Below are 13,928 nucleotides of genomic sequence, written 5' to 3'. Positions count from 1 at the left end.
ATTGTTACTGCAGAAAAAAACATTTGCTTATCAGGAAGTTTAGCCAGAACATATCCAGACAATGGCCTAAATCTGAATTTAATGACAACTCAAATTTCTACATGGCCATGTTCATGCATTTACCAACTTTCTAAAGATTTTGAAATTGTCTGTGAAATGTATTTTTTCAGTGAACTGATCATGTCCTGTGCTGCCTTATTCTTCTCTCATATGGTAGATAAAACATCAGCAACAAACAACAGAACGGGTCAGTTTCCGTATTGGTTCTTTTATCTACATCGTTCTGTATCATCCTGTTACGTTTGTTTATCATTTTCTGTGTTTAAACATTAAATGATGAGAGTAAAGATTTTAATCTGAATAAAGAACATATGACTCACTTTTTGTTTTCCTGTTGATTTTGTGCATTTTTTTTCACCTGTGGGAAATAAGCAATCTTCACTTTTAAGGTCGTTTCATTTTTGTGAGACAGAATAACGGACAAAAATAATAGCTGGGAAAAACAAATTGCATTAATGTTAAAACGTATTTGCATTTGTATTCAAATAAATATTTGATGCTGGAATTCTGTCTTCCACATTTTGAACATATCATACAACATATCTACAAGGACACAAAAAGTGGTTGAAGAAGAAACACAATAAGTGTTTGGACCGGAGTCCAACAGAAAATGTGCGCAGGGAGCTGAAGCTTTAAGTCACCAAGCAGCGGCAAAGAGAAATAAAAGATTTAAAGCTAGTTTAATGAGGAGTGAGCTAAACTCCCTCCTGAGATGTGTGCAAACTCAGTGAGCAGCAACAGAAAAAGTCTTCCTGCAACACTTGTCAAAAAAAAAGAAACAATCCGACAAGTACTAAAATCTGTTTTCGTGGAGATTTGACACTTCTTTGATTGACAAATGGTAGATTTTTAACATTTATTTACAATTATTTTTCCGGATTCTGTCTCACAACAATAAAATAAAACTCCCAAACTTACTAAAAATGTTTCTTTATCGAAACAAAAATCTAAGAAAAAGACTTTGAACTGTTAAAATAAAATGTCTGTTAAAAACACGCCACATCAACGCTACGTGCCATAGATGGATGCTTCTTTCCTTGCATAGTAAAGGATCTCTTAAGAGTTCGCTGCGGATCGCTTAAGCTTTTCTCTCTGTGTTTATATGATGGCGTGACTACTTATGTGGCACTTATTGACACAGGAGTGTCCTTTGCGAGCCACATTTGATTAGATGTTCTCTGCTCAAAACCCTGGATCTTCTTCAAGATGACTATGAATTTAAATGACTTCTAAGATGGGTGCTTTGTGAGCAATGGACAAATTAAAATGTCTCCTTTCTGCTGTTTGCTAGCCTTTCTATAGTTCTGCTGGAGCTATTTTTAAATACAGGTCACACTTGAATTACTTTACGTTTGAAATGGATAACTAAGAAGCGATGGTAGATATTGCGTTTGCACGTTATTAACTACTGTGATCCGATAGAACCCTCTCTGTTCTGTGAGGTCCAGCAACATGTGCAGCGTTCTTCAAATCAGCAGCCTCCTTTAAGTGGTCCTCCACGGCTTCTTTCGCCTGATTGCTTTGGTATGAGTCAGTCACTTGAGGACTTCGGGCCCCTCTTCACAAGTCTTTTTTAAGCTAAAAATTTCTCCTTTTTTTTCTCGCCTCGCCGAATAAAATCATCACTTACTTGCATTGCAGAGTTCACTATGAAAGTCCGCTGTTCTCTCAACTGAACTAATCTACTGCACTCGGGGCAAAAACAGTCAAAATTCACATGATTTGGTTGCAGATCGGACAAAGCTAATGGTTTTCTAGAGAGCCCAAAGCAATGACGCTATCTATCCACACTGGTTTCCTGCAGGCGGTTGTTCATGATTCCCAAGGCCCCCACCCCTCCGGAAAACCCGTTCTGGTGCCCGTAGCTCTGCCGGGGCCCTTGGTGAGCAGTTTCACTCAGCTGCTTTTGCAGCAGCGCCAGAGACACCTTATTGGACACCATGAACTCATTGACAGAGATCATCTCTCCGGACAGACGACGGCCCAGATGCACTTCCGCCCCCGGGCCAGCGTCTGTCTCGCTGTCACACACACTTTCCACAGAGCCGTCCGTGTAGCGCTGCCTTCCCATGGGGAACTGGGCGGAAACAGGCTGCACAGCGTTGCGTTTCACTCGCTTGAGTCTGAGGCGTGCCGCCGGACCCCTCTGGCTTTGCTTTTTACCTCGGAGGCAGGGGCAGGAACAGAGCTTGCGTTGCCCAGAGCAGGCCAGCTTCCCCAGGATCCAGTTGAGAGTTTGCTTGATAATGATAGAAATGACATTGAACAGCGAGTAGATGCAGCACACTCCCATTAGGATGAAAAGGCAGTTTCCGAGCCGGTAGGCCCCTTGGGATTCATAGCGCTCCCTCTGACTGCTCACCAGGTCCCCAAAGCCGATGGTGCTGAATGCAACAAAGCAGAAGTAGAGGGAGTCGACGTAGCTCCAGTTCTCCATGGTGCTGTACAGGGTGGAGGCGCTGCAGGCGATCACAACAGACGCCAGTCCCAGAATCAGCATCACGTAATAGACCGACGGTTTCCAGCCTTCCAGGCTGTCCTCTTCACCAGATGACTCCTCTCTGCTCGACGCCACGCCCGCTCCTCCGCACCTCAGCCGCCGTTCATGACACCAGCGCATGATGTATGCCAACATGGTGATGATCCTTTCGAGGAAGAGGTTGAAGAAGAGGATGGTGGCTGCACAGCCAATGAGGCCATAGAAGATGAGGAATATCTTTCCGGCGATGGTCGCCGGTGTGGTCATGCCAAAACCTGGAAAGGACAAAATGAGTGTTAAAAAAAACTGAGTGAAGTTTTTATTTTTTTATATCAAACTAAATTGTTGTGAAAAGTTTGAGCAGCCAAAAATATTTGCTTGCGCCGTGATCGTTTTACGAAAATGTTCCCAGAGGTCATCAAAGGTCGACCAGTCCACCACATTTACAAAATCAAACTAAATATGGTATCAATCAACTGTGCTACAAACATTTAAATTGCACAAAGCAGCACAAACGTAGCACAAGGAATCTATATCCATTTTGTGTGGTTACGTTTATCTCTTTTGACCTCTAGAACGTTTTTATTATTCTAATCTTTTTACTGCACAAACCAGCACAACTGTAGCACAGTAGACTGATATCATACCCTGTTTGATTTTGTAAACATAGATGGGCCGGCTGACCTTTAATGACCTCATCAAATGTCATTTTTACTTACAACATTTTTTGCTACACAAAAGCTTGACACCAATTTTGTTAGATTTGAAGAAAACCCCAGCACCCTCTTCAAACATTACTCAGGTAAAGTCAGCGGTGGCAGTATCTTTACAATTATTGACTCAGTTACCGAAGATCTAAGAGAAATTAAAGTGTATAAAAGCTACATTACCAATAGTAGAGACCACAGTGCCCACAAAGTAAAAAGCTCCAGAAAAGTCCCAGCGTGGCCTCAACTCGTCCACTCTGATCCCCGCTCCGTTCGCCTGCTCATACTGCCGCAGCAGGGTGTGCAGGGCGCCCAGGTTGACCCTGTACCGCCTCGTGAAGTTCTCCAGCTGCTGCTTCCAGAGAAGCCGGGCGCGGATCTCAAACGGGTACTCCAAAGCCGAGAAGATAGCTGCTCCGCACAGCAAGTAGAGAAGGATGAGGCCGGCCAGCAGGCAGAAGCGAGCGTTGTCTTCATTCAGGGGAGCCCGGGAGCAGCAGCAGCAGCAGCAGCCACCTGCAGCCCTCCTCTGAGCCATGAGCACAGCCGACGCACAGAGACGCCACTGCAGAAGCATGCACCTCCACCCCTCCGCCAGGGCCCCCCAAGTCAAACACGGTTTACTTGCATTTTTGCAAGGAAAGCCAGTTGAAAAGGATCAATGTGCTGAGGGCTGCTTTGATTATTTCATTGTGGAAAATCTGGAACAACACACAAAAAAAGATGCAGATCAATCAGTGGCTGTTGCAAATGTAAAACTTTTAGATGATTTAGATTAATCTTTGCCATGTCTAAATAAATCAAAGTGAAAACATGACTGACTTTGACTGAATTAGAACTTCATAAGGATTATAAGAGTGGAAAATTAACACTTAAAGAAAAAAAAAACGTTTACAAAATCATAACATTTTACATGCATGTCAAAGATTGTTAAACAAATAAAGTATAAAACCTGTTTTTATCCTACCTGGATGCTGAGGGTCCGCTCCCCAGAGCGCAGCTGGTTAGTGTGCGCGTCTTCCATGTGTGTGCTGAACAATGACAAGAAGCCTCTTGAGTTTTGTGTGTGTTTGTCTGCGTGTGTGTGTGTGTGTGTGTGTGTGTGTCTGTCTGATGTTTCATCTGTCACATGGTGACATCATCATCTCCTATAAAAACCATCTTCTTTTGACCCCGCCCTGAGTGATATAGTTCTCTCTTCATTATTAAAGTCCTTCTCTTGATTTTACACATTTACCAAATCCCAGATTGGCCAAACCGGACTAAAAAAAAACGACACTCATATAATTGTTAATTAAGACATTTGATTGTGCCGGCTATCCAGACACAAATGGCTTTCTTCTAATTAAACAGGAATAATTAAAACTATTAAAACCACTGTGTGAAAACAAGTTTGGCAGATCACTTTAATAACATCAGAGTGTTGAAATATTATTTTCCGCCTCTGGTTTTAGGATCATGATGCAGCTTGTAGAGCCACTAAGTGGCTTTTTGTTGTTCTGCAGACTGTGTGGGAGGATGTACTGAGCATGAGCATCAGGTTTTCTGTCTGTTCATCCCTTTAATCTTGTCTGGTGCTGCAGGTAAGGGCACAGGTTCCCCTCCCCGCCAGCCCACTGATGACAGCATTGGGCAGGTGTGGAAGACACACTGCCCATCTGCCTCAATATGAAGAGAGCCACTGGTCTTTGCTTAGTGCTATTTTTCAAAAAGTTACACAGCAAAAGAAAATAATGCAATTATATTCTTTCTTTTGTGGGGATGTTTAACTGAGCAAACCAGCAAAGCAACATGCAGGCGTTTGCACCCATTTTTGCAAGTTTTGAAAACTGATCATATTTTGTTTTAATAGTATGCATGCACATTTTGACATATTAAAATCTCCAACTGCAATGTAGTTTGTTTTTTTTTTCATTTTAAGAGAAGGAACAACACTTCCCAGTGTCTCCAAGATCCGTAGGACATTAGGGACAAACGCCATCATGACGACTAACGAACACAGCAGATAAGTCAGAGAGAAATATGGGGAAGATTAAAACAGGCACCAAACAATCTCCCATTTCACAAAGCTCTGTTCAATCCATCATTCAAAAAATGTGTATGGCAAAACTGCAATCTTACCATGACGTGGCCGATGGAGAGCATCAGCCACGGAGAGCATTAACCAGACATGCAGTCTAGAATCTGATGGCAGATCTGAAGGAGCTGCAGAGAGCTACAGCTCAGGTGACAAATCAAATCGATCATACTCTCAGCTGCACCTCACAAATCTGGCCCTGTTTGAAATTTCTAAAAAGAAACCCATTTCTAAAAATCATAGCAAAACACACACACAAAAAAAATACCATAAGAAGTCCTGTTTGCAGTATTCCACAAGCCACTAAGAGGACACAGCAAACATGGTAGAAGATGCTCGAGTTGGATTAAAGTTGTTTAGTATGCCATATGTCATTGTGGCGATTGACCTTATTCCTCAAGTATTTCTATCAATAAATGTTTGTGTTGGTAAAACAACTCTCCACTCAGAGAAGTTCTATTTGTAGGTTATAATTGGGGAAGTCTGTGTTTCCTGAAATAGCCTACAGGTCAAAGGAAGACAGTGGGCAGTGTGTGGGGAGGTCAGACATCTGCTGCAGAGGCTGCAGACGGTGTTTGGTCCTGTTTCAGTGGTAGTTTGAGTAGGTGTGATTATCGCAAACACTAGATTAGGTGAAACATCAAAGATCATTTCAACATTTTTGCAGGTGTCTTTCAATAAAACAATCCCTACAAAAAATTATTCTCTGCTCCAGAAATACAGGACATCACAAATGCTTGCCATCATTTCTACAGAATTTTGTGGAACTGTTCAAGCAGACTTTTTACTTTAAATGCCATTACATTCAAATGAGGACTGTATTTTTCACTAAGTCGAGTCCAGACACATATAACGTCTTGTTTTAAATAAATGTTATGCTTGTATCTCAAGTTTTTGTTTCTGTGCTAAGATTTAATGCCATAATGCACAAATATTCTCCCTCCACTGCTTGAATCCTTCTCTCTGCACTCACATTTTCTGTTCTTACAATAAAAATGTGTTCTGTTAGGCCATGAACATAGTATTATTTCCTATGTTTGGGTATTTCAATATAAATCCTACAAAACTAAAACTTACAGTAAGCAATGTACACATATTTTAGGAATAGGTTAAAGGACTGCTATTGATGAGTTATACAATTTACTGTATAATTATGATGACCTCCTGATGGCACTAAAGGCTCAGCAGATAATAACATAAAAACAACAAAGCTTGTGTACAAACAAGATATCTCACTTGAACAAACTATATGTTTTCGTCTGGTGCATTTGTAATAAAAACAAGCTTGTTCTTTATTCGTTTAAGCTAATCACAGTGGGTAGAGTGTCTAGAAATTGAGTAGAGATGCTTCTACTTCTTCATAATATTAGCTAATTGTAAGTACAAAGTATAGTTTATATTTTTTTATTTCAAATAATTGCTCAAGTAAATGTAACTGAGTAAAATACAATTAGTATTCACTGTGTTCCTGTTTCTGACTCATGCGCATCTCCTTACCAAGTGGTCTTGTTTTGGTAATGTCTCTCCGGTGCCTCTAGGTGTCAGTATTGCGCTTGGTGAACAACAAGTCTCGGGAGGCAGAGGTAGATCATCACTGACGAAGAAGAATTTAACGGTTCCCGGTTGTCGAACCGCTCTGGTGTCCGCTGTGGTTCACCGATGGATTACAACCTGTTTGGGACCTGAAAGCAATCCCAGTTTACTGCCTTCAGGTTTCATTGAGCTCTGTAAGCGAGCTCCTGTCGACGGTTTCCCAACAGCTATGCTTTGACAGCTTGACACGGTCAGTAATCACTGCAACTCAAGGTACTGTTAATCTACAATTGTTTGTTTGCTGTGTTTTCAATCTGAACACGTTTACGCGACCCAAATGCGTCCATTTTCAAGCCAAATGTATTGCAAATTTAAATAATTAGCCCTAACTATTTAGTGATGTCCGTGCTAGCTACACTTAGCTAACGTTGGTCAGTTAATTTGACTGCAGCGGACGCGGTAACAGTCGCTAGCTGACCGCTGGTCAGAAGCTGAAGATGAAAACATTTGCATATCAGCAGCTTATTATCAGCTTTCCAGAGCCTGTGTTAAAACAAAGTTATTGTCTTTATATGTTTCAAGTTCACTTAGTTTAATACTGCGATTAAAAATGTTTACAGACTCGCTGTGACCAGAGAAAGTGAAGTGAAGCGCAATAATCCTAATAGGACTGTACGCCACATTGATGATGTAGTTAATAACTTATTCCCTAAAATCATCACTTCCGATGTTAAAAGAGTACCTTACGTTTTATACATATTTTTCATTTTTATTTTCACAGGATAAATGAAAATGTCAAGTCTTAAACATCGATTCTGCTCACTACTGCCCCATGTGGTGATTTTGAATAGAACAGAATAGAAAACTGGGAAATTTTATAGATGGATAAATAGAGGAAATTGTTACCTAGTTAATATTAGCTTAATAGATATACACAGTACAAAACCCCTTATATCATTTTTTTACAGATAAATATAAATCAGAGATATAGAAAAGCTTGGCTGTGATTGCAACCTATAACAGAGCATGTCTGATGAGATTTACACAATTTGTTCAATTTGCCAACTTTTAACAAGTATAATTAACATTTACCTAAAATTTAAAGTACAGTACCAGCTGGGGGAAAAAAATAATTTCCCTTTAACGAACAGGTTGTGCCTGTTGTATATACATTTTACAGAGATTTTTTTGGAAAGTAAAGTACATATTTTAATGGTGATCAGGCTCATAGTCATGCTCTAAATACTCTTTGAAGCTCCTTTTGTGTAAACTATAATGCAGCTGGCAGATAAAGTAACCAATTCCTGTTCTGTTTTATCAATCACTATTAATTTGTATTTGTTGATTAAAGACAATTTTGCATCATTCTCTCCAGTGCAGGTCCAGAGAGATGGAAGACGGCTCCGAGTTGATGGAGGACATCGTGTTTCGAGGAGTGGAGTTTTCTGTGAAGATCGAACTGGATAAGAATTTGCTGATTGTGGAAATCTCTGACTCTGTGACAGCAGATCAGTGGCGGGGGGAGTTTGATCCTGCGTGTAAGTGGTTTATTTAAATAACACATGTCATTTATGACACAGATTGTGCTTTGTGTTTATATTTTTGTTCTTTTTCCTTCCGTTAGACATTGAAGATCTCACTCGCAAAACTGGCAACTTCAAACAGTTTCCTATTTTCTGCAGCATGTTGGAATCTGCTGTGAGGAAGGTGCAGTGCTGTATTTTTTTAATATATACTGCTCAAAAAAATAAAGGGAACATTTCACTTTAATTTTGTGTGTGGCTCCAAATCCAGGCCTCCATTGGTTAATAAATTTGATTTCCATTGATGATTTTTGTGTGATTTTGTTGTCAGCACATTCAACTTTGTACAGAACAAAGTATTCAATGAGAATATTTCATTCATTCAGATCTAGGATGTGTTATTTGAGTGTTCCCTTTATTTTTTTTGAGCAGTGTGTATATATATATATATATATATATATATTTTTTTTTAAATATATATATATGTATATATCCTAACTGTTTAGAGCTTGAGTAGTAATGGTAGAAAAATAGAAACAGACAGGCTTGCTTGGGGCGACGCTGGCCGATGAGGAGGGTCGTTCACTGGAGTTCAGTGTTTCCAGTTGAATGAGAAATGTTCTGCTCTCTCGAGCTGACAGAGATTCTACACGTCCGATTTTTCAAACGTTGTTTGTTAGCTGCTTCAAACAGAAAAAAAATGAACACACTGACGATAGTAGAAGAAAAGCACTCGAATCCCACCAGATGAACAAATCCAGTTCAAATTACTCAACATATAAAACAATTATAACAATAAAAACAATTATATAAAACAACAGTTTTATATTACTCAACATATAAAACAATTTTTACAAAATGAACAACAGCATCCACAGACGCGTGTCTGCTACTTGTCTACATTGTTGCCTGATGTTGCAAATTCACATCAAACAACCACTCAGACTAATGCTGTTCAACACACACAGCGGGACATGTTGGAGACACTTTATTACCTTCTTACATGAGAAGTTGTGCTTATTTTAGCTACTAAGGACTTACGTTTAATTTTGTTGAATTTGACATTTTCAAATTAGTATTTGAGACTTCATTTTGGAATGTTTTGAAAAGCAAAATAAATAAGATAAAATTAATTATTTCAGACTATATGGAGTTAAACGTGTTCATGCTTATAACAGGAAATGATTGAGCAGTGTTTGAGATGCGTGTTTATCAGATGATGAAACGAAACGGGCTCCATCTAACTACAGTTTCTCCTTCCAGACGAGTGATTCTGTCACCCTTGACCTCCTGACCTATGCTGACCTTGAGCTGCTGCGTAACAGAAAAGCGGGAGTGGTCAGTCGTCCTCGTGGCCACCAGCAGCAGTCGGCTCTCACCGCCAAGCGATACCTCATCCTCATCTACACAGTGGAGTTTGACAGGTTTGGATCTCCGTATGGAATGTTGTTCTGTCCTCCCTTGGACCTAGATTTAATTTTGAATCGTTGCATTTAATTGTGTTGTATCGGTAGGATACACTACCCTTTGCCATTGCCGTATGTGGGAAAGCCTGACCCAGCTAGCCTGCAGAAGGAGATCCGAGCCCTCAGGGCTGAGATCAGCGCGCTCACCTCCCATGGAGGCGGCAAGTCTACAGATCTGGAAATGCACCGGCTTCGACAAGAGTAGGTCGCTTTAATCTCTCTGTTGTATTCAGGAGTCTGTGTAGGATTTTCATCTTTTATTGTATTTTTTTTAAAACATTTTTTATTCTCCTCCTCCTCTATTCTAAATACTTATTTTTGTCACATTAACTCCCCCAAAAAATACATCAGATTTTTGGTTTTGGTGACAAGATAAAGTGAATATTTATTCATCACACTTTGTGATGTGAGAATTTTAATGCTTGGTAGTTCAACAAGAGCATTCTGTTCGATCCTGATGGAAAAAGAAACATCAGCTGATACTGACTTGCTAGTTTTCAGCCAAAATTATTGTAATTATACAGCAGGTTTAATGCTGTAATTGAAAGCATAAAAAAATTTTAAGAAGGAGAATGTTTCTGTAAAAGTATAGCAAGTAAATGGCTTTCTGTGAGTACTTAAAATGAGCAAAAAAATAACAGTAATGTTGTTTTGTTTTGTTTTTTGACACCACTGTTTTCCCTTAAGGCTCGCTGCAGTGAAAGAAGAAAAGGAAGCCATGGCCAAGGCTCTGGAGAGACTGCAAATGAGTGGGAGTGGCTCTGGACTGGGCAGAGGAGATTGGAGGGTCAAAGACGTGGTGCGGACGCTGGAGGAGCAGCTCATCAAGGAGAGGGCCAAAAGTCAACGCTCCACTAGCAAAAGGTGCCAAGAACAGCGACTCCTAATGGAGCAGGTGAAAGTTCACTGGGTGACATCGCTGATGTTTACTGTGTTTCTCCGTTGGTTTTTAACCTTCCTCCTTTGTTTTCCAGTTGGAGGAGCTGAGAGCTTCAGAGTGTGCGCTCCGCCTGCGGGTCAAGAGTCTCACCAGTGAGCTGGCGTTCCTACGGCGAGGGTTAGACAATCTAAGCGTGTACTATATCTTTACTTTCCTTCTCTTTCATTCATTCATTTCCCTTCATTGTGGACGGAGCATTCAGCCCGTGAGGATTCACTGAGTGTTTACGTTCTGCAGCAGAGTGACGCCCGTTTCGGGTCGCGTCAGCTCTCGAGTCGACGGGGAAGTCTATCGGTCGCTGTCGCGTGAGAGGAGCTCTGGATACGGAGGGGTCAGGGCCCGCTCCGGGTCCAGAGAGCGGCTGGAGGACAGAAGACTGAGGTCAGGGGAGAGGGAAAGAAGGTCGGATTCATCGGGACCACGTCCTCACATGCTGAGGCCGTCGCCTTCGCCCACCAGTACGTACTGCTGATTATTTAAGGTGATGGAAAAAATATTGTTTCAAGTACAACTGGAGCACAGCATTAATGCAACAAGATCATCGATACCCTGGCGCCAGTTATCCATAGTTAAATCAGCAAATTGAGCAAGGATTACGTACCTTGAGACAAAGCAACACTCAACAATTAAACTGAATTTAGAAGAACTACTCCATTTGTTTTTGTTTTTGCACAAGAAAATATATAATGTGAATGTCTTTATAAATTATTTTTCAGTCAGATTAATCATCCCCAATCTCTTGTACTGTGTCACCGTGTGTCTCGCAGGGTCTCGGGTTCCTCGCTTTGACCCGACTGCCTACATCCAGGACAGGCAGCGCAGGCAGAGAGAGGCAGAACTCAAAAAGTTGGTTCCCATACATTTTCCCTTTTTACTGACTCTGTATTCGGTACAGCAGGTGAATTTATTATTTTTAATTTATTGTTTTTTATCGCCAGACAGCGGAAGGTGCGACGGGAAATCCTGAATTCCCCGGTGCTCCCGGAGCGGGGCCGCTCCCGGTCCAGGGAGGCTTATCCTCAGGCGGTCCGGGCCGGAAGCAGAGGCAGGAGCCTGTCGCTGGAGCGCCGAGGCAGCAGGAACTCCTCTGACAGCTCATTAGCAGACATGGATGAAATGGCCAAAACGCTTTTCAGGTACTGGCACTGCACTGGAAATGAGTCTTCAGAAAAGTGTCTCAGCTATTTTAATCCTTCATTCTTTTTACAGGGGAAGAAAACAGACATACAACGGACCTAATATAGTGAGTAATTAACTCGATAATGAGTGGGTAAATGTGGACTATGTTTGAGAAAGGAAAAAAATGGATTAAATGAGGTTACAAAATCATCAGAGCTATAAAAACAGTACTTATGATTAATCCATTTGTGCCTTTTTCCCCCTTCTGCATGTAAAATTAATGGTTTCTTGTTTCCATTTCCTGTTTCAGTCTCGAGGCCTTTTTACCAGAAAGCCATTAAGTAGCACTCCAACACACAGAATAAAAGACAAAGGTAACTTCATTAATTCATTTTTTTTTTCTTTTGAAAGGGGCACTATTATGGAAAATTGACATTTTTTTTTAGCTTTATGTTATAATGTTATTCCCTCTTGGAAAACACACCTGGAGTTGCTTTGATTCTTTCATGCATGTTTGAGAAATAATTGAATCTCCCATGGCAACCATTCAGCTGTGCAAAACATTCTGCTCCTTCAGACTAGCCAGCAGCAATTAGCAAAAACCTGGTTGAACTGCTCATCATTTGAGCTCATAACAGCTACTTCTCACTGAAACACTGGTAAAAACAATACTAAAGGATTAGCCCAATTAAAGAGACAGAGGCCCAATTTCAAGGTGTTAAATTAGGAAGTAAAATTTCTCTTAAGTCGTATATTTGATATATAAATTTTAGCACAATGTGGCCGGAAAACACTTAATAAAGTCTCGGTTGATGCCATTTGTGTAGTAATCATTCGATGTCCAAACCACAGAGAGCTCCATAGACACTGGGGCTGAGCTGTCAGAGATCGATGCGAGGCTGCAGGCGCTTCAGGAATACATGAGGGACCTGGACACGGGACACTAGACGGCTGCGGGAGCCGCGTGTGAGCCAGGCAGTCTGAGGAGGAACACATCCTGGATCAAACAGCAACAGCTGGTTGTGTTTCTAGCGAGACTAAAGCTCCCTCTGGAGGCTGATCGCCATTACTGCAGGTATCCACAACCATCACTGTGAAGGTCACTGGACTGTTTTTATGTGATTTTTTTTTTAATGTCCTAAATTCTTAAATAATTTAAATGTGACTGATTCTATGTGGAAATTGTAGGTCGTTTTAAAGTTGGCCAAACTTGTGCATGTTTGCAGGCGTTTTGGTTGATGATTATTTTATTTAGAGTTTGTTTTTTTTAACTATTATGATACATTAAAAGTGCAGCGTTAGGCGTCTTTTTGTGTTTACAATGCTTCATCCGTCCTCAGTACAGAATAGGGAAGATAAATGGGTCATATGTCTCTCATCACAGTGTGCCGTCATAATATATACATTTCTACATATTATCTCTGGAGATGACTAAATCTGTTGTATTGTTTTTATTGTCATTTTGAACATGGTCTTTCTCTCCAATGCATGCTGGGATAGATTCCAGGGGCAATGTCAAAGCAGATTTGCATGCTGCCAAAAGCATACCTGTTAAAATGTGATTCCTGCCAAAGTTTTATTTTTTTTATTTTGTTTTCTTTTGTTTGAATCTGAAGGTTCCCAGTGTATTTTACCATTATAACTGATCCACATGTGCATTATTATTGAAGTTTTACTTGTTTTGGTCCCATTTCGATAAACCCAAACCTTGTGTGGGAAAGTAACCTGGGCTGACTTAAAGCTGTTTACAAACCGCAAAATGGCCAAATTTTTTTAACCAAATTGTGTGCAAACTGACTGTTACTGTTATTTTTGTTTTTCCTATTTGCCTTTTGTATCTCCTAAAGATTATAAGAAATACAACCTCTGAGGAAAAAAATGCTTGTATTTTGTCTCGGTGGTCTTTATTTCTGTCGGGAATAAATGAACACAGTTTAAGTGAAAGGCTGTTAGTGGGATTTTTGGCATCTTGGGGTTTAAAATAAAAAAAGCAGCACATCGAAAATAATTCACTTTAAATACCG

General features: G+C 40.6%; 2 protein-coding genes across 3 annotated transcripts; one reads left to right on the top strand and one right to left on the bottom strand.

Moving 5' to 3' along the window:
* Nucleotides 1-493: 493 nt before the first annotated feature.
* On the bottom strand, nucleotides 494-3,823 carry kcnk12l (potassium channel, subfamily K, member 12 like). Its single transcript, XM_014996862.2, has 2 exons — nucleotides 3,430-3,823; nucleotides 494-2,814 (listed from the first exon to the last, which is right to left on the bottom strand). The coding sequence occupies exons 1-2, from the start codon at nucleotides 3,821-3,823 to the stop codon at nucleotides 1,838-1,840; spliced, it is 1,371 nt and encodes a 456-aa protein (XP_014852348.2). The 3' UTR covers nucleotides 494-1,837.
* A 3,072-nt stretch (nucleotides 3,824-6,895) lies between these two features.
* Nucleotides 6,896-13,848, top strand: ccdc61 (coiled-coil domain containing 61). 2 transcript variants are annotated; one of them, XM_014996856.2, is made up of 13 exons: nucleotides 6,896-7,106; nucleotides 8,232-8,394; nucleotides 8,481-8,563; nucleotides 9,643-9,803; nucleotides 9,894-10,046; nucleotides 10,533-10,740; nucleotides 10,820-10,920; nucleotides 11,023-11,243; nucleotides 11,553-11,631; nucleotides 11,724-11,921; nucleotides 11,995-12,028; nucleotides 12,215-12,278; nucleotides 12,757-13,848. In XM_014996856.2, exons 2-13 carry the CDS (start codon nucleotides 8,247-8,249, stop codon nucleotides 12,849-12,851), a joined length of 1,545 nt encoding a protein of 514 aa, XP_014852342.2. In that variant the 5' UTR covers nucleotides 6,896-7,106; nucleotides 8,232-8,246; the 3' UTR covers nucleotides 12,852-13,848. The 2 variants fall into 2 exon arrangements, with proteins under 2 accessions (XP_014852342.2, XP_087868651.1); XM_088012525.1 differs by having other exon boundaries at nucleotides 6,897-7,106; nucleotides 10,820-10,902.
* Nucleotides 13,849-13,928: the final 80 nt, after the last annotated feature.

Source organism: Poecilia mexicana, unplaced genomic scaffold (genome assembly GCF_051168715.1).
Source record: "Poecilia mexicana isolate PSO_F unplaced genomic scaffold, ASM5116871v1 scaffold_14, whole genome shotgun sequence".
Classification (NCBI taxonomy): Eukaryota; Metazoa; Chordata; class Actinopteri; order Cyprinodontiformes; family Poeciliidae; genus Poecilia; species Poecilia mexicana.
Note: the sequence above shows the minus strand (reverse complement) of the source record. Positions and strands in the feature narration are given on the sequence as shown.